We start from the raw sequence: 23,977 nt of genomic DNA, 5'->3' as shown, positions 1-23,977 counted from the left end.
TGCTCGCCATAATGATTATTTCGCTTTCTGAAATTCTTCTTCCGAAATTTGCGTGAAAATCACCGTGAATTACAGTGACGCTGATTTAGAGCCTCTTTCGCTGGGACACAGGTGGTCCAACCTTCGTCGACCGACTCTACTTCTACTCGAGGCTGGCTAAACGTAGCCAGCAATTTACGAAGATACGTGGACTTAATGACGCGAGTTTGATGACACATTCGCGTATAAAAAGTTCAGATGAAAATTCGTACGCGCGTCACGCACGACCGCCCGTTGAAAATGTGTTTTACAACGTTACATTCGTCGCCCGGAATCTTGACGTTATGCTACGTGACTTGTAATTATACATCAAACGTGACACTTGTCATCGGTCTCACTTGTGCTTTTAACGGCAATTACGTTCGCTCTATGTAGAATTTCGAATGGAAATTGTTTTATAAACGTTCACCCTAGATATTAAATTTCCGTGATAAATGTTCGATATACATCGAAATAGAACATCAACTTGTACTTTAATGAAGTTATCAGAGATGGACTACAATGATCGTTTCGTAAGGTAAACGTCGATATACAAGAGATAATAGAGACACGTAAATGAACAAATACGTTTATGTTACACGTCAGGAGAAAAATGCCAATAATATATCAATATCAAAAACTGGCACAGAAATCTGAAAAAAAGCTTCGCCAGGTGCGATAACAGGAGCAAACTTCAAACGAAACAGTATCGACATTTTCCGCTCAACCCAAATCTTTTTATGACTAGATCGAATTATATACATCATCGGAAAACACCGTAAACAACGAGTATCGAACTATGTCGTTTCAAAAGTGACAGAAATAACGCTTGCATTCGTGCAGCTCGTTCACGAAAATAGAAAAGCCATGATATTCTAGTATTCAACGAAACAGGGAGCAACATCTAGCTTTACCGAACTAAAAACAGCTGGAACAAATAATTTGTCTTGCGCTTTGACGTTCAGAGGACACAGAAAAAAAAACTAAACAAGCGCATTTCCACTATTTACTTTTCCAATTTCTCCGTGTTGCGGGCTGTGCGCACATAGCCTTTTTGTAAATAATTAAGTTTATGGACTTGAAAAAGATGTCCTTTGTAGTTACGTTCGATTCAACGTTTCCCGTTTCTTGCCGATAACGCTTTTACGTGCTATTCGATACCATCAAAGGTTAAAAATTTCGCTTTTACAATTTGCTTTTACAGTTTATTTTTACAGAATACTCGAAACACCTAGAAAGAGACAAACGTGATTAATATACGCGATTTCAATTATTTTAAAGCTTGCCTAGGCACCTCGCGCAATTAATATTAACGGAATTTTATAAACCACAAGTTACAAGTTACGGGTATTAATAAATATCCTTGCTTAAAATTAAGAGGTTTGGTAGTGAAATAAATGAAACCTTACAAGCTATACATTATCTGATTATCTTATTTGACGCAAAAATTATAAAATCGTAAAGAAAAAAAAAGACATCTGATAGTGACAAGATATTGTTCTGGTATCGTCAGTATCCGATACACGAAATCTCGATTTATCGAAGATAAATAATATCGAGAACGCGGCGGAACATCGCGCGGAATTTAATGTGGCGTTTAAATCATATTTCACGGGCGAAGAATTTTCTTCTACATTCGGATTCTACTACGTGGCAAAAGTTCGTATTTGCATATTTATTACTTGAAGGGATATTAGCTTAATGGAAGTTTGATTTTATTGTTTGTCGATTGAGGGTTCATCGGTAAAAGAGCGTTCGTATTATGTGGATTCGACGTTGATTTACTTTGCCGAACCACTTTGAATACTTAATACGATCAGTTTTGTGGCATACTTTCACTCCCGAAGATGAAAGATTACTTGCGAACCGCGTGTTCGAGATGCTTTAAACGGGTCATAAATTCTATACTACTGTAGAAGATTAAGTTCGATATATTAAATCATTTTGTAATCTGGAATTAATATAGAGAATACGTTCCTTCGCACGTTAAAGAAGATCGGATTTATACATGGAGATAATTTCGTGGAAGCGAATTCAATTTTAATTAGTCCTCTTGGCAATTAATTGAACTGTTCACGAGTCTAATTAAATTCTACTTCACGGTTTTGGATGTAAGTAATTTTATTTTAAAATGGTATTCCATCGTTTCAGTGGTATTTCGCTCGATCCAAATAGCTAATTCTCAATTAATCACTAATATTCGACTTCCTCCTACAAGATCATCTCTCGTCCCCTGAAACTGAAAACCAAAAATATCAGAACAAATCTATAGACCTTCGACGAAGCTACTTTGACGAAATGTTAAGTATTCTTCTCTAAATTAAATCTAAAATACCGAAACGAGGTTGAAATAGTTGTCTTAAGAAAGTTCTGCGTGTAATTCAATATTCTTATCGTTCTAGTCTTATCTATATAGAAAAAGAAAATTGAAAGAATATCCTAAATAAAATGAAGTTAACGCGCAAAAGAGTAATTAATCCTAATTTTATCACATTTCTCTCCATAATTTCAAGTAATGATAGATATCATTGCATCAAAAACAGAGACAATAATTAGCTCGTTAAAATTAACAAACTGAAGATTAAATTCACACGCGAGGAGCACCAAGAGCATTAAACCGCCCATCTTTCGACCAAGTGATAATAATGACAGCGTATTAAAGAAATATCAAGACAGTTACAAACCGTGGTTAGTATTTCGAGGCGCGAACATATCGTCGAGCGTAAGTATACGTTATTCCAGTTGTGCTCGTTCGTTTTCTTCGCTTCGTTGCAGCTCGACACGGCCCTGTTAATTCTAGCACAATATTTAAGTAGAGCTTCGTGGCCGGACATACATCAGCCGAGCGAATCTTGTCCAGTTTCGCGCTAAAAGAATGTTCTTTAGTTTCATTAATTTGCCTGCGAATTTGCACTTTTCGGGAAGTTGTCAAAAGGATATGCATTAAACGATCATTAATGTTTCAAAGGGAAATTAAAAAGTAACATTTCTATCGTGTACCGCTCGTCGGAGCTCATGCGAAACGAATGTACAAACAAAATTTCATTCTGCATACTGCGATGTTTCCTCTCGTCACGATGCTGCTTGGTCCATCCTGCAAGGTAGAGCTATAGTACGATCATATAATGAAATGCCTTGAATTTTTCAAACGTATGTGGCTTACTCGACATTTTTTATTATGATAAAATAAGAATGGATTTAATATCGTAGGAATTTCTAGTAACTGAATAAAAAATTTAATTTCGTATTCTAGGAAAGTATATTAAAGTTCTATGTCCATTACTAAAATTATTAAAAATTCACGAAAATACTAACACGGTTTAGAAATATATTTTCTAAGAAAATATTCATCTACTCTTTTATTAAATTAAGACCTATGTTTAGTTTGCGAAGTGTTAACACATCAAAGATCAGAATTTTTATCTACCTATCACGTTCGTCCACTAAAATGAGTAACTTCTATAGATTTCCAACGACAGAAGAAATCAAAGATGCGGAAAAACCAAGATAATACATATTTTTAATTCTTCGTATAAAAGTAACTTTAAAATCCTATACTTTCAATTAAATACCAGCGCACCTAACTTAAAAAAAAAGCTGCTTTCTATTCTAAACTAAAACAAAGTAGCTCTGTACAAAACCGTGTTTTTCCAATCGCGGGTTTCTTCTTGGGATCGTAACGATGTTCACCAGCGCGTCTTGTTCAAACGACAAAAACGGTACCCGCGTTTCTCGACCCTTTGTACGGCTTACGCAGCGTGTTCGTCGCGAGAGACAGACGCGTAAGTAAGTGCACGTTACCCGCGAAGAAAAGAGGCGCGCAAGGAGGCAAAGGGAACTGTCCCGACCACGATGTCGCCTCGATTGTTCTTCCCACCTGGCAGAGGGCTGGGAAAAAAACAGCAAAACACCGCTAACAATGCTAGAAATTCCGACGACACAATGCACCGAATGCCGGGTTGCTCGTTCGAGGAACGACAAGAACCAACGACAGCTTAGAATCGTTTGACCACCATCGATGGCGCTCGATCTGGCTTCCGTGATTTCTCTGCCCTGAGAAAATGGAATGTCTTCATTACGATATAAAAGGAATGCCTGGGGTCTTGGAATTATTTAACGTTTGGTTCGATAAATGAGTGATTTAGTAGATAACGACGCTAATTATTAGAACGTTAATCTTTATGCAATTTCGTATTTTTACGAATGGGATTAAAGAAACGGAATCTAAGTCGAAATTTGCTGCACTCGTCGCATATCAAAATAAACGTTTTATTTCTGGTATTTTATACATCTTTGAATAGTACCTACATTACGTACATTTCTTAGATCTTTGAATATCCTATGAATGCATAAATATTAGATAACGAATATCTACTTATGAATGAGTATTTATAGCGTAATTAGTTGCGTTAATAGAATATGTGACGAAAGGTGGAATTTACCATTGCAAAGTGGCAGAGTTACGTAAAATAAATTCAGGTCAAGCATGTCGATCGATACCGAAGGTACTGTAATAAAAAAAGTCAATTGACAAATAGTATTAACATCTTACATAATTCAATTCTACCTCTCTTGGTGGAATCTTTACAGATCATTTTATTGGAAGTTCATTTCCAATAATCTAATAACTTGCGCAATGTAGATAAAAGGGAGAAATCTACGGTGCACTTAATATTTCAAATTCAAAAACTCTGTAACTCCAAAAATACTTGGAACGCAAACATCTAATCCAATTCCCCCAATTCAGGTAATCATTAAAATAATACGTTTAAACTCTCCGTCGATTAAAAATTGGAAAATTCCAGAACCATCCCTTTCAGGGGATTGTACTATTTTCTTTAATTCCGTTGTTGCTCACCATTTTAAATCGCAGAAGCTTTGAATTAATACGAAAGCAGAATGTAAATAAAATATCATCGATTGCGTGTGGCCTTTCGTTTCCTTCGAGTGGGATCGATAGATCGTCCAATATTGCAAAACGCGGACGTGGAACAGCGGTGCGCGCGGAGCGTAGTCGAACGAAACGACTTTCGAGGGGAATAAAAACATCGCGTTTGTCGATAGAGGTAATTTAGGGCGGGTGCGCGCACGATCGTTATGCTCGGTATAATTCACGAGCTGCTACGAATATACCCAGCCTTGTGCACCACTCGTCGGCTAAATTGGATTTTTGCCGCGTCGATGGGGATGAGAGAGGCCTCCTTCCCTGTCCAATTCCTCGCGCGTTCACGTCACCGGAACTCTCTCGTTCCATCGACATCGTCCCGTCTACGTATCGCTATCGATAATTACTTTATAACGCCGGCGTTACTAATGAGATGTTCGATCAGATGAATCGTTTAATTCTTTTATCCGACGAGTAGCTTAGTATTTATCGAACTAGTCCTTGATCCGTTCCTTTACAACGATGACGAGGCTACTTTATCAGAGTTGAATTTAATAAGTTAACTTAATTTAGAGTTTACGAAAATTAGAAAAGAAAACCTACAGTGTAAGCGGAAATAAAGAGGGACGATTTCGTTGAGGTTTTTAATAGTTTAGATTAAAGACTGGAAAACGGAGAGATCAGAGAAAATAATCAGAGAGCGAAGCAATAGGAATAAACGGAACGAGATTAATTTGACAAGGAATAAAAAGAAAATATATTGAACATTTTTTAAACTTGTAGGGAATCTATAAATTGTTCTACTCGCGAAATTTCACTCCGCCATCTTTAGCGACCCGCTCGAATGATTTAATTAATTTGCTCGAGTCTCGATGGAAGGAAGAAACACGCGCGACGTGTAGTTCTCATTAATTTGCAACGAGAATATTTCGTATTGAGCTCTTTCTCGTAAAAGGGCAACTGAGGGTTACATTCCGACGTCGGTTGTCCGCGGAAATTCTTCGAATGCCCGTCGTAATGGATCACCGGTCTTATCGTGGTGAGTGCTGCGAATCGTGGCGGACCTTTTGCCTCTGAGACAGTAACTCGCCACGGCTTGAGAAAAAGAGAACACGTCCCAACTGCCCAACTGGGGAAAAGGTGGTGAGGTCAACCGTTTCCGGATACCGATTCATCTGCTTGAAATTACGCGGTCTGACCGCGCGACAACGTTTCCCTTTGCTTTGCGAGACACCGTGCTCGTAAAAGGCAGACCTGAAAGCGTTTCGGAGTCAAATATAGAGAGTTCGCGATAATTGAAATTTCAAGAAAATGTAATATACGTGTGTTGTTACACTTTTCTGTATGAAAATGTATGATAAACAGAAAATGTGGTTAGACAGAATTAGTTGAACATCGTTAATGAAAAAAGAATACTATAAAATATAAAACACAGTTATAAAGTGTATTTCTATACCCTAGAATATCAAATCAGTAGATTGAGCAACATCGTATTGCACCGTACATTTTTCGATCATAATATAAGTCAGCAAGTGTTCAATCACGATATAAGTTCACAGTCTTCGATCATAATTTGAGTCTACAAATCTTCATAATGTATTATGTACTTCCATATTCGCTTGTATGGTATATCTTTGATATCAATCTTGTCTGATCAGTAGACTGTGTAACGTATTATTCCACGTCTGCGAGTCTGAAACGCATTTGCCTAATCTACTTATTCTGTAGACATCACTCGAAGGACACGTGCGAAAATTCTTTCTTCGTTTAAAAGATGGATGTATGTCACAGAGACGCGTAATGTTATTCCACTACATTGACTATTATTGCGGATGTTTATGCAGATTTATATCCTTGCATACGTAACTAGAAAACTGAAACCTAATCTTTAGACATTTCACACATTTTTGCATATCATATGCGCATTCAGCTCAGTTCTGTATAAACATTCACGGTATTATTACTAAACCATGTTCATGCAAATTCATATTTTTATAAATCCAATAACGGAAATGGAATCAAACGGGAGAATTGTTTCAATGATTAAATCTTTTGCGTGTATATTCATATTCTCTAAAAAGCGTAAATACCCATAATCTATATTTATCAGCACACATCAAACGACCGAAATACGAAAAAATAAAACAATTTACTCGTTCGAATTTTTCAAGTTACGTTCCTTAGAAAATCGAGAGAAAGAAAGAGAGAGAGAGAGAGAGAGCGAGAAACAGACAGAATCACGATATTCCAAGATCGAGCTTTGAGTCGCATATAGTTGATGTAGTCCGAACAACGAGAGTAATATGGGCGCGTATGCACAGGTGCACGTGTATAGGACGCTTTATTAATGGACTAACGCCGCCAGAGCCGCGGGCGACAAAGTGGACAGCGGCGTGCGGAATAATGCGTTAGCTCGTTTACTGGAAAACGCGCGCCTCTCCGCTCCATCCCGCGCAAACTAGGTGCGCCAGTTTTCTATGGTGATCGGAGTTTAACTGCATTTTCCTCGCGGTGGCGACCGGGTAAACCGCGTCATGGCAAATTTAGTCTATCGTCCGGCGACGTCGTTCGCTCGCAACGAACCGTCTAACGGACGAGTGAATCCGCAGCCGACTAACGACCGTGTTCATACGGGTGTGCGGGATCTACGCGCCGCTCCAATTTCACCGATGTAATCTTCCGTATCTGTGAAATCAACGGCCGCTCGTGACAAACCTGATTTAGGTTTGATTTAACCATGCGCGTGAAGATACCCGGTGGATATAGGCTTGTCAATGATTTCGGAAATTTGATGATCGATATTGTTATATTGGAAGATTGTATGATTGTTTATCATCCTTTATTATCCTTTTATTTGTTACTCGTTTTTTAACGTGGTTGCATATAGAAGAGGTAAGTTTGTACGTATGTGACCAAAGTTCCACTTTATGATGAATAGTAATGTAGAATGGATGTGAATAAAAGACTGTAAACTATAATAATCGTGTAGATAACAGAACATTTTTTATGAAGATCTTTATGCAAATTTTCTCTTCAAATCGTAATATGTCGAACTAATATACGACGGAAGGCAATAAAGTATTAAAATTGTGTACGCACGAGTGCAATAGTAAACTCATCTTCTTATTACTATGCCTTATTTACTCACTTAACTCTTACACCAACTCTTTCACTTCACTATCTTTCTTTCACTATCGTTATATATTCCCTCGTCAATAAATCATACAACGTAAATGTCACGTTCTAATTCAGTTTCGAAAGGCTACAATTAAAAAGTAATACAAACGATATCATAACTTGATTAACAGCCAATCCCACGTGAATTTCATCGCCAAAGACTAGAAAACAAACTTGCGTACACATTGGGAAACATGCGATAGATTCGTAATCAAACACGACAGGAGGCAATCACTCTCCGGTGAAAAGAACGCCACGATTGCTCGGCGAATGGTTCTCGTTAAACTCGCGAACGATTCTAACGATCTTGCTACAACGAATATCCTCCATTGCGGCCCACAAGAACGCGAGTTACAGTCGCGAGATTTGTCAGTCGAGGAACTGCACCAATACCGCGAACGACGTTACGATCGGTCGTGTTTCAAACACGAAGGCAATACACCAGCACAACTTATGAATATTTACACCGGTTGAATATGCATACCACTGACAATGTATTATTTTTGCTCGACGGGGGATCGATACAACCCCCGCGCGGCACACATTCGACCGCGCACCGACTCCCGCCATTTGATATAGTCTCGCGCAACAGAGAACTACGTAAGTAGGCGGGTTACCTGGTCAAGTATACGGGGTGAACTCATTCGATTTGATACCTCTTGTTAAAATTAGCGGCTCTTGAAGGATTGGGCGGCATAAAATCGTGTAATTTTAAAGGAGACAGCGTGAATTAAAATTTTATAGAGGCGTTTTAAAGTCACCAACTATTTTTCCGATTCTGCTGCATTAAATTTGGCTTGACGACTTTTGTCGATTTTATTGGCTTATTGGATTGGTTTTATGGTATAAAAATTGTGCTATTTTAGAAGTGAAAAGATGGATTTGAAATTTTATAAGAGTAGGTACTTTGAAAGCTTGAAGATAAAGTTGAACTATTTCGCAAATTTTATTATGACAATTCGATTTCTGATCAATTTTTCCATGAGATTAACTTTACTGGGATAACATTTATATTTCGATCCTGTTATCGTAAAAATTCCTTCGCAAGAATTGAAGACAAAATATTTCCAAAAAATTTCTCTACGTGTTCTTCCTCCCGTTTCAATATCACGCAGATATTCTCGTGGCATATCAATCCCGGACAATAACGATATTGACGTAAAATCGTCACGGAACATTCGAACGAGCTCACCGTGTATAAGCTTATTCGCAAAGAGAGCACCGAGGCCACGGGGTGCAAAGCGAGAGAGCGCTGCGCGCACGACCGCATTCTGTTCCGGTGAACGATGGAAACTCGTCGATCGTGACTAAAACGTGGACGATGGCCACTGTATTTTTTTCAACCTCCTACCGGTGTATTTTATCGCGTGAAATGTACAACTGGAATCGAAACGTCACGACTCGATTTATGGCTGTGCACCGGCCGACAGTCGTTCTCCGCGAATCTAACCGCCGACTAGTCATTAGCAAATAGATCGCGACTAAAGAAAAAAAGGAGAAAAGAAAGGGAGGAAAAAGTAAGCGGGCTTGCTAGCGATAGCGATCAGCGCTCCGTATCGTTTGCATCGCGTTTATATCAATTAGACTCTTTCCCTGACAGAAAGATAGGAAGAAGGGTGAAAGGGATGAGTTGACACGACGAGATTTTAGCAGATATTTTCAGCCGGCTGCGCTTCAAGTAATCCGGACTGGTCTCAACCTTTCCTGGGGCTCGTTCCGGAAAATGGCGCGTTTAAACTGCAAATGAAAAATAAGAAGATCCGACGAGCAATCTCGGATTAGACGTCTAGCGACTGTCTTGCAGGAAACAACGCGAAGGACAGATTCCGTCCAAGAAGGTTTTTCAAGCACTCCGGCGTAATCGTTCTTGAAGTATAGAATCGTTTTAGGCTTTTTAGGATGAGATTAAAGCTGTACATCTGTTTGTATTTTATAAATATAAGCTCCTATTTATGAATACAAAGCAAAAAGAACTCCGTTCTGTTTCCTCTTCCTAACTTGGAACTGAAATTGTGAATCAGGTTGCCATTGTTAAAGAGTAAAGCAGGATAAGAAAACTAAGTACGTAATGTTTAAGCAAAGCATAAGCAAGCTCTTCTTTCTTAAATGTCTCTCGAATTTCAGTCACGTTTATATCGTCGTCTGTACACTCAACGAGAGCAAATAAACTACAGCTTCTATTTAATGTTTACTAGTTTAACACAACCGTAGACCAAAATGCGAGTGAAAATACAGAATTTAAAAGCTTAAGCTGGTTACACAAGCCCTTGTTCTCTTTTATTTAAAAGTTGTTTATCAAATATGTTAACTCATAAAACAGTTTCAGAAACAAAGATGCTCTTTTAACAATACCAAAAAACAAGGAACGCACATGTTACATTAATTCCATTTCGTGCTTTTATAAAATTAGTCGCAATCGGTCTGAAAAAGGACCGCGAGAAGCTTGTTGCAGAGTTAAGTGGCCGAAGAACGCGGTCCAATTGAGAGGGATCAACTATTAAACAGGATGACGTGCTATTTCTCGAGTCGGTTTTCGCGGTGAAAGGAGACCGCGGTAGGAATTTAATGCGCGACCAGGCTTGGCCCGGGAAAAAAGGGACCCGTGGCGAGTCCCATAATTCAATTAAACCCACTGCGTCGGTATTTAATGGGCCGCGACGCTGTAACTTCGTTTTGGACTGGTGCCACGGAACATCGGCTTTCGCCTGTCCGATGTAAAAGCGCTGCACAACGGGCGTGTATTCCCCTTCGTCCGTATTTTTTCTCCTCTCTCTCTCTCTCTCTCTCTATCTCCCTCTCACTCACTCGTTTTTCTCTGTTCTTTCTTCTTCTTCTCCTTCGTTCCTTCGTTCATTTTCTTCGTGCTTTTCTTCCGTTTCTTTTGATCGATCAATAGCGGCACAGAGCAAGCAGGAAAGGAACAAAATAGACGAACTAAGCAAAGCGGAAAAGAGACATGTCCCGCGGACGTACGGCGTACGGCGTACGGCTCGTCCGTTTCGAAGAATAAATTGGAACACGGTTGCGACAAACTCCACAGCCCGACTTTAAAGTAAACTATTGTTGCTCTCGAATCTACTTCCGGGCATCGAACGGAATTCCCATCTACGAAAACACGAACCCTCTGAGGCGAAAACACGATTCGTTCGACTCGATTTCTCGCTGGATACGGGTTCCAACCTTCCCACTGACCTGTTGCGAATTAGTCGAATTAGTTTTTTTCTGGTGAGTAACGGAATGTAGTGTAGCAGAGAAATAGGGGATACTATTAAGTTTCAGTTCAATTTGGTGATTTAAGAAATTTCGTAATTTTCTCTGTTTGTTTTTAAATTACTCTTAGAACTTAAGGATTTAAGACTATCAGAGGAAGATAAATTTACGCAACTTTTATTTATACTATTTTATTGCGCGGTTCTAAGTGGGTTAATCTTGTTAACGGGAGAGCGAAAAAATTGTATGTATAGTTTTAAAAAATTAAACTCAAATTTGACTGCTTGATAGATACTGTCGTATATCAGAAATCTTATATTAAAAGGAAAAAGATAACCTGCAACATTACACCCGAAGGAGTGAAGGAACACAAAGAAACGTTGTTACAAGTTTCTTTTCCCTAAGACGCATTCACGAACTTCGTACAATCGTGAAACTGTCAAATTCCGAACGAAGAAACTTCGGAACTAACCGAATTGAACGCATTACACAAAAGTTGTCGCCTAAAAGCATGCGAGAACTTGAGTAACATTTTCATGGAGCGTTCGAACGGGGAACTATCGACCATTTCCAACGGTACATGAGAAGAATTTCGCGCGTGAAATTTCAAAGTCGGGAAGAAATGAATTTAAATTGGCCGTTGGTGCGACGGAAACGCCTGGGGAAAAAGTTGCCGGCGAAAAAAAAAAGGTTAATATGCAAACGACAGGTTCGACAGCCGGATGGTTTAATGCGGCGGGTGCTCGTCAAAAGGCGAGTGAAAATTTAAATAAACGTTTACGTCGACACGCCGATTGATTTTCTGTTCCTCGTTTAAAATTCAAATTTTCCATTAACGAACATCTCGTAAAAGAACAGGCATTTGTTTTAGCGAAATAAACGGTAGCTGAGAAACCTTTGTTGCAATGACTAGCGGATGTATACGAAATTTGGGATTAAAACATTAAAGATCGATAATAGACGAGCACGGCGCAAATATCATAAAATGAAATCCACTTGTCTCATTGTATTTCTCAAACAACAATGTTTCTCAATTTCGGAGGAACAAGCTATGTCAGAATATTCGACGATTACAGAATATTCTATAATTCAAGAAACGTATGGCGAAAGAAATTGGAACACCATGTACGCAATATAGGGGAGCGGAATGTGAAATTGTTCTACAGAAACTACTTTACAGAAAGCTGATGAATATCGAGTTTAAATCGAGTACGATTAATTTATGGGTATACGAAGAACCCGGTTGCTGAAAGCTGTCGGTTCTTGTCCAGCAGCAACTTTTCCATGCCAATATATTTGCGTTATCGCGCGGGATTGGAGTTAATCGGATGAAAAAGTTAAATATTGTCGTACCACGCTGCCGGCCGTTAATATTCCTCATCCTGCTTAATTTTCGCGTTTAGCACTTTTAGCAGGTCGCATGTCAGAGCAGTGGATTTGCAACTTTCCTTTTCATGTCGGGAAAATCGTTGTGGAAATAATGCGGATCAACGAGAGGTCAGGAAGTTTAACGAATGCAGAGAAAGCTACACGTGTTATCTTGATCGAATTCATTTCAATGAATTAATGCCAGAATTACGGTTATTGTGTATGGATATTGATTTTAACAGCCCATTGAAATTATGCAAATATTCATTAACCTCGGGATGAAATAAATACCACATCACTTTAAAAGAACTGATCTCGAAGTCCTTAAAAATTCTTCGCTCTAGAAAAACCTGACTTTCTTCGTGTTACGTATTTCATATTTTCTACATTTCTGAAAATAACAGAATTAATCAAAACGATCGAACTTATAAACCTATCCTACGTAAATTAATAAATAAATCAAAGTATTCACCTTCGTTGTCGATGGAGAAGATCCCAATGCCGTCGCCGCCCCTAATGGTGTATCCAATCCTGGAATCTCCTCCTAGCGGATCCGCGTCCTTAGCGCGCACAGTGGTCACTAAAGTCCCGATTGGTTGATTTTCAAATACACTCGCGGACACGACGAAATCATCGAACACCGGCGCGTGTAGATTCTCGTTTACGTCGACCACTTCTATGATAACCATTGTCTCGGAGGATAAGGATGGTTCACCTCTGTCCTTCGCCACAATCGTCAACGTATGCACTTGGCGTTCCTCGAAGTCTAAGCTTTGGGTGGTCCTAATAGTGCCGGACATTTTATCGACTTTGAAGTAGCCCTCGCTCTCCATGGCGTCAGACAGGAAGTACTCGATATCGCCACCGGATGCCTCGTCGGGATCGGTCGCGTCCACGACCGCCACGACCGTCCATATCGGTACGTCTTCTCGAATTTTCACCGTGTACGTGGACAATGCGAAACTGGGTGCATTGTCGTTCACGTCGTCGACCGTCACCCTGACCAAAGCGTCCGAGTACAATGGCGGCGAGTCAGTCCCTTTGCCACCGTTATCCTGCGCTCGTATTCTTAGCTCGTAGATCTCCTGTCGTTCCCTGTCCAATCTGCCGAAAACGGTCAGCACGCCCGTCACCGGGTCTACACGGAAATCGTTCGTCTCGGTCACCAGGGAATAAGTGACGCGCGCGTTCTCCCCGAGATCCGCGTCAGTCGCGTTCGCCCGCCACACGTTCGTTCCGTTCAGTGCAGTCTCTGAGATCCTGAAGCTTGCCAGGGACTTCTCGAATTTCGGAGCGTTGTCGTTCACGTCGAGAATTGTGACCGGGAGCATCTTCGACGCAGACTTCTGTGGCTTGCCCAGATCGTACACGCTGATGTTCAGAAAATACTCGCTCTCCCGTTCCCTGTCCAGGTAGCCTATGACGTTCAAATCGCCGGTGTCAGGATCGATACCGAATACTGAGTCGCGATCACCGCTGGATATGCAAAACACTAATTTCCCATTGTAGTCCAAGTCTCTGTCTCTGGCACGTATCTTGACGAGGGTCGTTCCTATCTTTACCGATTCGTTAGCTTTTATTTCGCTAGGGAAATCGACGAACTCCGGCGCGTGAATGTTCTCGCCGTATCTGCTTGGTGTCAAAGCATATTCGTCGTCTTTGGAAGGCATGTTGTTTCTCTCTGCGGCAGCAATGGCTTCCGTTAATCTTCGAGCGACTCCCGTGTCACGACACTCGAAGGCGCCGCTCTGATCCGTTAGAATTCTTCCCTGCGAGCCTAGGTTCCGTTTTGCATTTACGAGGTGCATGTGTACGGGATTCACGTCCGCGAAGTGTGATCCATCCGTGGCCGTGACGTTGACCATTCGCTCGGTAACCTTGACGTCGGACAAGTCGCAAGCCACGGATAGTACGCCGCTGGCCGAGTCCAGGGCGAAGCAGCCGTCCTCGTTGCCAGAGACAATGCGATAACTGATGATGTTGCCGGCGTCGAAGTCGATGGCCGAGACGGTGATGATTTCGGAGCCGATGGGCACGTATCGAGGCACGTGGCCGGTACAGTCGATTCGCTCGAACTGCGGTCTGTTATCGTTCACGTCGCGCACCTTCACGTGCAGCTGCATCTCTGCCTGTCGCCGGTATGGCAAGCCCCAGTCGCTGACCCGTACATGCAACAAGTACTCCCTCTTCATGGTCTCGTAGTCAAGCACCTGCTTGGTCTTCACGATGCCGGAGAAATGGTCGATCTCGAACGGCACCTTCTGGATATTGTCGATGCTGTACGAGATGTAGGCGTTCTCGCCGGAGTCACGATCCTTCGCGGTGATCTTCACGACCGATGTGCCGGCTGGCTCGTTCTCGTCGATCCACACCTCCATCTCCGACTGCTCGAACGTCGGATCGTTGTCGTTCGTGTCGACCACATTGATCTTAACCTTGGCGGACGACTGTTTCCTCGTTCCAGCGTTCCCTTGATCCACCGCGGACACTGTCAATGTATAAAACGCCTTCTTCTCCGCGTCCAAGTTCACCGCGGTGTATAGCATTCCCGTCTCCGCGTTCACGTAGAATTCTCCACCTTCGTTACCGCCCACGATCTCCAGGAACACCAACGCGTTCTTCCCCTCGTCAGCATCCGTCACCTTCAGTCTGATCACCGGCGTGTTGATGGGAGCAGTCTCGGGCACCTTCACCTCGTAGATTTCTCGACTGAACACTGGCGCGTTGTCGTTCAGATCGGCCAGATGGACGGGCACAAATTTGTAGCTGTAACGTTGCGGAACGCCCCGATCTGTTGCACGGAGTGTCAAGTTGTAACCCTGAACCGCTGTCTCCCGATCCAGCAGATGTAGCACCTCGATATTGTATTCGCCCGAATGTGGTCCACCGGCTGGCCGTACCCTAAAGTGACCGGCTGGGTCACCGCCCACGATGTCCAGACTCGCGATCTGACCGTGAATACCTTCGTCGTTGTCGACCACCCGAACGATCGCGTAGATGTCGGCGTTCGATTGTTCTACGATATCCGGCAGGTGGTGCACGTAGATTTCGGGTGAATGTAAATTGACTTGACGAACTCTAATCGTCACCTTGGCTGTGCTGGCTCTTCTGGTCCCTCCGCTGCGGTAAAGGGCTCCACGGTCCTTTGCTAACACCACCAACTCGTGAAGTGCTCGCTCCGAGTATCTGGGTGAAAATATATAATAATAAATTACTTTCGAAGAGTTGAGCATCAGTTTGTTGGGGATTTGATTTGAATCCTTTGACTGTTCGATTAATAAAAGTTTTTAGGATAGCGGTAATTCGATTTGGTTACGTTTTATGATTTAGTATGACCAATCTATAGATAATTGAGAAATTACGGTCCAACTCTATTTATTTCATTACATTTGAAGATAAAATAGTTCAAATAACTGAATGGTTTGAAGTTTCCGTAATAGTAGTTCGTTAATTTCCCTTGCCCATAAGCTTTTCGTTCAAATAACCAGAGTTTACATTGGAATAACTGAATTCAAATATACCTTGATTCGTAATTTGAGTAGAATTGCAGGATCTTACATAATTGAAGCCATTTGGATTTACATAGCGCGAATTTAGAAATTCAGTAAATTCGGCAATGAGAAGAATGTTCCGCCAATTAGAGGTCAGATAAATGGAGTATTATCTTACAAACGAATTTATACGGATGCCATGTACCATTGATTCTGAAACAACTCTGTTGCAAGGTTTTAGATAAAAGTCAATTTTTCAACTTCAACGCTAACGCGCTTGCAAACTGCAATCGCTTATTTCAGAGGCATTTCCTGTATGTTTCATGATTCAATATTCACCCTTGGAAAATAATATCCCGTCGTAAGCAAGAAGTTCGAGTATCAATCAAGATCATGCAAAAATTAGAAAAATGATTTGTTCGTTACTATGTTCACATTCTCCTTACGCATTCGGCATAACGTCGTATCAAAAGAAAAAGAAGGAAATATAAGAACCCGTCCAAGTACATGACAAGATCCGCCTAAAGCATCGCAAGGCATCGTAAACGATCAGGCAAACGAGTATCTCGAGGCGTGGACCGACGATCCTCAAGCTCATCAAACGAAACACGAGAATTCTATTACGCGGACCTACCTGAGCGGCCTGGTGAGCGTTATTACCCCACTGACCGGGTGAACGGCGAACTGATCGGTCTCCTCGGCGAAGCTATAATAAATCTCGCCGTTCCTGCCGAGATCGGCGTCCTCGGCTATTACCCTGAGTATGCTGCGATGCAGAGGCGTGTCTTCTGTGATGGTTGCCTCGTACTCGGTCGGATAGAACAGCGGGTTTAGGTCGTTCGTGTCCAAGATGGTCACTACGACCGTGGTGTCCGCCTCCATGATAGTCACCCGGTTTTTTCCGTCGCCTTTATTCAAGGTGGCGCGCACCTCGAGCACGTAACGGTCTTTTCGTTCGCGATTCAACACGTCAACGTTACCGGTTCGAGTCCGAATCAACAGGAAACAAAAATCACCGACGGTGCGTTCTTCGGCCTTGAAGAACTTGTCGCGGTCGCCGCTCATTATGCGGAAACGAATGTCGAGATTGGAGTCGGGCGACGCGAGTTTGATGCCCATTCTTTCCTCGGGCACCACGTACGTCTTGCCGATCGAATTCTCCGGAATCGACACATTGTACAACGGCAGAGTGAAGCGGAACTTGTGACCTGGAGGGAAGGGAAAGTCTTCGGTGAACGACGCGGACGTGGATGTCGGTAGCGTCGGAGAGAACGATCTGGCGTTCGAGCTACTGATGCTGCTGCTGCTACTGGCTGACGATGAAAACGTGGTCGACGCGAAAGGGTCGGAAGACGGGGAACCCGCTGTGGCCGCGAACAGCCACAGCCACAACCATGGCCAGGCGAGCAGCACGCGCTGCTTCATCCTCCTCATCGTCGTGTCGCTAGCTCATCGTCAGCGGTTTTTGCCAGTGAAATCCGTCGTTTCCCTGGCTGGACGAGGGAACCGTGGCTCCGTGGTCTGAGCTTTCCGTCCTTGTTGAACTGGCCGAACCTGTGAACAGAAAATAATATGGCGGTTAGAATCGGGGACGTCCTTTACGTCGTTCGCCTTTAGCCGAACCAAACCAGAGGATCGATTCGAGAGAAAAGCTCGGATGAAGTGGCAGTCGCTGCGCTAAATCCGGGTTATCCTTGACGACAGCTATTGGCTTCCGCTCGATCGAGCATGATGAGTAGATGGTTTACCCGAAGGGGTTAAGGAAAGGGCTATTGACAGCGAAGGGTAAGAGTTTATATCGTTTGTGATGGGGTTCGAGCGGCTCGATCGATGCACGCGTTGCGGAACAACGAATCTTGTAATGTAGCCAAATGGAACTTTTACGTGTAAGCACAGATATTTCATGACAAATTAATGACTATTATCTTCCACTTTAATTGTACTGTAGATTAGATTAACGGAGTAATAATAATAAATTTCAAAATATTTTTCGAAGCAATCTCTATGAAGATAAACTGAATCCTTCCGAGGTTTCACCGAACACAAAAAGTAAAGATCGCGGTTTAACCAACAATCTGACAAGGTACAAGAGGTTCTGTTAACTAAATACGTGGTACGATTGGCTTCCCTACAAATGTGACAGAATCGATCCGCCCGAGGGTGTAACAGACAAGTTGTTTCACGGGAATGCGAACGATGGCAGACAACGTAAACGATTCATTGGAAATTCTAATTGTAAATTTAGTTCTAGGATTAATACGAGTTCGATACGTGAGTGCGATTAATGCTCGGTGAGAGCACGATATAATGCGTTCGTGGCAGACTTGTCACGACTATCGATTTGTCGTTTCGCTTAATGAATTTATCGGCCTTTGATTTTGCCATGCGATAATTTTTTGGAAGCATGCGTAACCGGAGCCGGAATTCAATAGTCGGACGATAATTGACATTAATTGGAAACGCGTATCCAGAAACGAGGATTGTTAAAAGCGTGGAAAATAACGCTCAATTTCGAGCGATATCCGCGGCTATTAAGCGCGATGAAAAGTAAATCTGATGCACAACCGATGCCACTGCGTTCAATTACGCACAAACGATCTATCGTCAACTTAATTCGCGTATTATTATTTTTTTTTTGTTTTTCTTTTTTTGCTATTTGCTTTTCACTTTTATAAAGCTCGTACGTTCGCTTTTAGGTGGACAAGATACAATACGCGCCATTTTAAGATTATAAATATCTTTTAACGTCGTTTAATGCGTTTAATTGTTTTTCTGGGTTATAAGGGAATAATTAAATTGGTAGAACCACACGTATATTTTAATAACAAAACTTTCATATCTATCTTTTAATGCCTTTAAAGTTTTACTGAGTTGCAGTAGAATCACTTGAAATAGAATAGAAACACTAAAGATATCTCCTCTGTTCTTGTTAATTCATAATTGGTCGTTCTAGACAACGAAGTATAATAATTTCATTGTTTCCTGTCCCACTTTATTCTTCTCTTAAATTGAATGTCATTCAATTCATATTTGAATTGCAACCTCCCACATTTTAATAATTGACAAGAATAATTCACAAACGAGACACATTATGTGGTTGGATTTAAATTAGGGAACTTTTCAGTTCTCACTTCCATACGTATAAAAACAATACAAATGAAGATCTAAACTTTCGTGACTAAATTTTGCTTTTTTCCCATCCAATCTACGACTTTCCATTTCGAGATTAATTGATCGGACTTGTACATCACAATTACGCTCTTACAGAGTCGGCAAATTTCAGTGAAGTGTCATACCATTGCACAAACATTTTCACTCGAATTCTAGCTGGGCCGACGAATATTTCGACTGTGACAGTTTCAGTAGTCGAGTTTGATAACAATGCAAAACGTCGGATCCGATAACAGGCGCCGCGATTTTGCCTATCTTCGAACGTTCCACGACCAAGCTCTCGATCGGCGCTCGCACTCTTCAATCTGTAGTTCCTCCCTGCAGCACGCAACGTATCCAGCAGCGACGATCCGACTGATCGATATATTCGGCTACGGCGAAGCTCCGGAAATACGATATCGATACATCGATTGGTGAAAAAGCAGTAAAATGCGTTCTGTTTCGAATATAAACAAATGAAGTAGGCTCTCACGTTGCCGACTATTTACTTCATTCGTATCGATTGGTGTACGAATTTTTTGGAAACGATGATGAAGCACAGGCTTCTCTCCGACTATTGCGGAACGTTTCCAAGTATGACATTTTGCCTTTTAAATTTTCAAGCTCTCGAATTCTCGAGTTGTCAATCGTTTTAACTTTCGAATTTTCGAATGTTGAAAATTTCAAATATTTAAATATTCCAACTTTCTAGAACATTGAAATTTACAGTTTTCGAACATCGATAATTCCCTTACAATGAATGAATGAACGATAACTCTTCGTCACTACTTCTGCAAACAGTGATAATAATTTCTTTACATTTCCATGTAACTTGCTTCTATATCGATTCTCGAAAGAGACTCTCGTCAGAAACCCGGCGTATCTTCCACTCTCTAAACCTCTTCTCCGTTCTTCGAATTAACACAAGCCTTTATTTCCGTATAACCGCAAAGAGCAACCGGTTAATACGCGATCGCAGCATAACCAAGAGCAGTTTTCAACTTCAAAGCGCGCGCCTAGACAACTGAAAGACGCTGGTAAGACGCCGTACACTGGAATCTTTTCCCCCCTCTCATCTTGTTTCTTTGCTAAATCTCCGGACAGGCTCTAACCAACGTTTTCCTCCACAGAACGTAAAAGTCAGACCTGCTAACGGTGCGTTTAGCCTCGTCGAGGAAAAACGTTCGAGACAAACCGGCTAATTATCGCGGTGCGTTTCCACGCCGCTCGCCAGGTTTCTTACACTGTGTAAAATCGACGAGATTATCAGTACAGTTACTACAATAAACAGCATCGTGTTACGGCTCGCGCCGCTACTCATAAGCAGCGTAACCGTTGACTGTCTACAATATTTAAAATTATTCGCCAACATCTGGATAAATTTGCATGTAACGACGAACAAAGTTAGTTTAATAAATTAACATTCACAGTGTATAATTAATTTTGTCACTTATTATTGAAAAACATCTATCAATTTAAAGAGAAAAAAGATTTTTTAATATCTGACTTCTTGGGTGCATTTTCTATATTAAAAATACATACATATATATATGTGTGTGTGTGTATTTTATCGTCGATCCTCACAGCGAGAGAAAATAAATTTTTATGACACGTGGATAAAGCCCAATCCTGCAGTGCACATATTATTATTATTATTATTATTAGTATTAGTATTGTGGTATGTGTGGGAATAAAAATAAAACCAATTTCGATGATTGTAAAATACGAAGAAAGTATTCGGCTTTAGATAAACTATTCGCCGAAATACACAATTTTATACGTATTTATGCAGTCAAGTACGCTAGGTAAACGCATATATTTACACGTTAAACAACGAACAGGGCAATTATTCGCAGAAATATACGGACAGGTAATTCGAATGAACTCAAATTTAAAAAATTCTAATACCAGTCGCAAACACTCAGATACTTGAAAACGATTGAATTACACGTGAGATAAGTTTAGACAACTTTAAACGTTTGCGTAGTCGTATCTATCCACATTACAAGGAACGGTCGCGAATTGCTTGTTCGACCAGTGGATAGGTGACTTTAGATTCCATAAACGAGCTCGCTAAACTCCCGCAGAGACATATTCGCTTTACTCCTCGCACTTTCCAAAGAGGAAACGAACCTGTCTACCGGCACAAACAGACTATGATTCGAGTTGTTTCAGATAAAAATCACCAAAACGACGGTGTATATTTTTAGGCATTCTCGAGATTTCCACGTTACAAGGCGAGAGCGGAGAATAGCGAGCGCGCCAGGTTGGCGCCGCTCAGCCATTCACGTTTCGTTCTCGGCAAGACGACCAACCAACCTTGAACCAACCTTCTGAGACAACCTTGCTCGCCCGTTTTCCACACCTGCTTATGAGAATGGCTTGTACCGAGAACCAACATTTCGCATCGTTCATTTCGATTCGTCAAAGCGGCATCGTACGTGCTAGCGATACGAAATGTTCGGCGAGCGACGTGTTAAGTTGCTGCAGGATCCGATGACGGAGGGCGTGGTATACACAGATAGTTGCAAAACACCTATGGGATTTATTATGAGCTTTGCTCGACTCTTGTATATTGCTGAGACGAGCGTTACGGTGAAACTATTGAACATGGGAATGTCAAAACATTTTCTTTCTCTCGTTTCATAGCTCTGAGTAATGGTATGTGCACTTTTACCGTAAGAAATAAATCTTAGAAATTTATCATTTAAAAAAAAATCGCTATACCTAATATTGTATTTAGTATTTCAATAAGAGTTTGGTAGATAGCCAAATTTCGTTCTACATTCAGTCGATCTAAACAACGAACGAGGATAGTCAAAACGTCTTGTAGTTTTTTTTTTATATAGAATTTGTATTCTTTAACTTACATTTATTATCCGTTGGAACATATTGTTTCATTTCTAAAGGTACTAATTTTTCCACGTTTAAACCCAGAAGCCAATTTGCAAAAATTAATCTCATAAAAGATGGAAAATGCTAGACGAAAGAAGGGAGGAAAATACGAATACAAGACGCAATCGTACAATACTGCGGAAAATAAAAATTCAAGAAGAAAATAGGAACAACTTGGCTCGCATACTAAAAAGAAGTCTAATATACTTTAACCGAACATCTCCCAAGAACTGCATCAGCATCTTTCCCAAGAAATGCATCGCACACGTAATATGGCACGTTTGAAAACAGGTATTAAATGAAATACCTCGTACCTTGGGTTCCGACGAAACACTTTAACGCCATTTTAAACGGCCTTCACTTTACCGAACGCCAGAGGAGTTCATCCACCCTCCAGTGATTTACCTTGAACCATTTATCAGAAGGAACGTTTTCTTCGTGTTGGCGTGTTCCAATTCGTAAGGTGGCCTCGTGAACGAGGCGAGGAGGCACGATAAGAGTTCCGATGAGACAATGCTTTTACCAAGGCGACGAAAACGAGACTGGTCCCGCGGGATGTCAGCTGGCAAAATAAATTTTCGCGTCACGTCGCTGAAAAGAAACGGAGACGCGCGACTGATCCCGATACATCAACGGCAAGCTAAGTCTGCCGGGAAGTGAATTCATGTTTCAAACCGAGCTTAGCGCCAACGAGAAATGTCATGTCGTTGCGATATGACAGCGGTGATGTTCTGCCATTCAGCAAGTTTATACTTCTAATGATGCAACACGAGCGATCGTGTGATTCTGCTGATGGAAATATTAGATACAGTGCAGATGATATGAATTTGCAACGTTGACGACGCTGCACGATTTAAGAATTGGATAATTCCTTGAAAAGAACTTCTGTATCAAGAAATATATTTGTAATAGACATTAGATAAAATGTTTTGTCTACTATATCAAAATCGAAGAAAATCGAAGTTTTTAGCATCTTTCTTCTTTGCACAGTCTATGTTTTCTTTGGCCAAACGAAACTATCTAGTTATTATTTCGTAAAACGCTGCGTTAAAAAATAAGGAACGCGAGAACTCTAAATATTTCAACACATCTGGAGAAATGAATAAATGAATAAATTAAATTTAAATAAAACATTTCAACTGAAGATAACGTGAATTTATGTTAAGACGAAGGCTAAAGTGAAAAAATGGCAAAGTTTCAGGTGATTTCCAATCGCGATCAAAGAATCGGCAGAGAACGAATGAAAACAATGGTAGACCGGACCACGGTCGGTATTTTGGTCGTACGATACGAGCGACCGCATTCGTTAACGGAACGACCGGTGGAGGAATCAGACAGAGCGTGGAATTAATTTCTTCGAGCTTCGACAAACGTCGTCCATCGGCGACCGACCGTTTCTCTGCAACGTGCACGGTACGGTGTAAAAATAAAAGAGGAGACTAACCGTTCTGTCGGTATTTCGCGAGAGCCACGCGTATGACTCGGAATAAATCCGATTAACAGGTGGACGCTTGTATATCTAGTTGTCGATACGAACGATGATGCTGTCAGATTAGTACGACAACGTTTTCAGTGATACTAGAAGCACGATATTGAGGCAGTAGAAGCTTGTTTCGATACTGTAACGAATGTCTTAATTCCTTGTTTATTTTTCCCATGTCGTCTTCGTTGATCATTCTCCGCTGCTTTGAAAGCTAGCATTTGTTTGAACCGATAAGGAATATTATGGAATGCCTGTTGAATTTTAATAGCGTAAGAAACGAAGAACCGCAACATTTATCTC

At 41.3% G+C, this 23,977-nt stretch overlaps 1 protein-coding gene across 12 annotated transcripts in view; it reads right to left on the bottom strand.

Annotated features, from left to right (window-relative positions):
* LOC122568651 (fat-like cadherin-related tumor suppressor homolog) overlaps positions 1-23,977 on the bottom strand; it is a 496,717-nt gene that overhangs the window by 321,442 nt on the left and 151,298 nt on the right. For all 12 annotated transcript variants that reach the window (XM_043728621.1, XM_043728626.1, XM_043728623.1 and 9 more), the window contains 2 exons: positions 16,784-17,703; positions 13,131-15,844 (listed from right to left, as the gene is read on the bottom strand). In XM_043728621.1, the coding sequence (XP_043584556.1) occupies positions 13,131-15,844; positions 16,784-17,583 (3,514 nt within the window). In that variant the 5' untranslated portion in view covers positions 17,584-17,703. The remainder of the gene's footprint in view (positions 1-13,130; positions 15,845-16,783; positions 17,704-23,977) is intronic.

The sequence above is a fragment of the Bombus pyrosoma genome, linkage group LG6, assembly GCF_014825855.1.
Source record: "Bombus pyrosoma isolate SC7728 linkage group LG6, ASM1482585v1, whole genome shotgun sequence".
NCBI lineage: Eukaryota > Metazoa > Arthropoda > Insecta > Hymenoptera > Apidae > Bombus > Bombus pyrosoma.
Note: the sequence above shows the minus strand (reverse complement) of the source record. Positions and strands in the feature narration are given on the sequence as shown.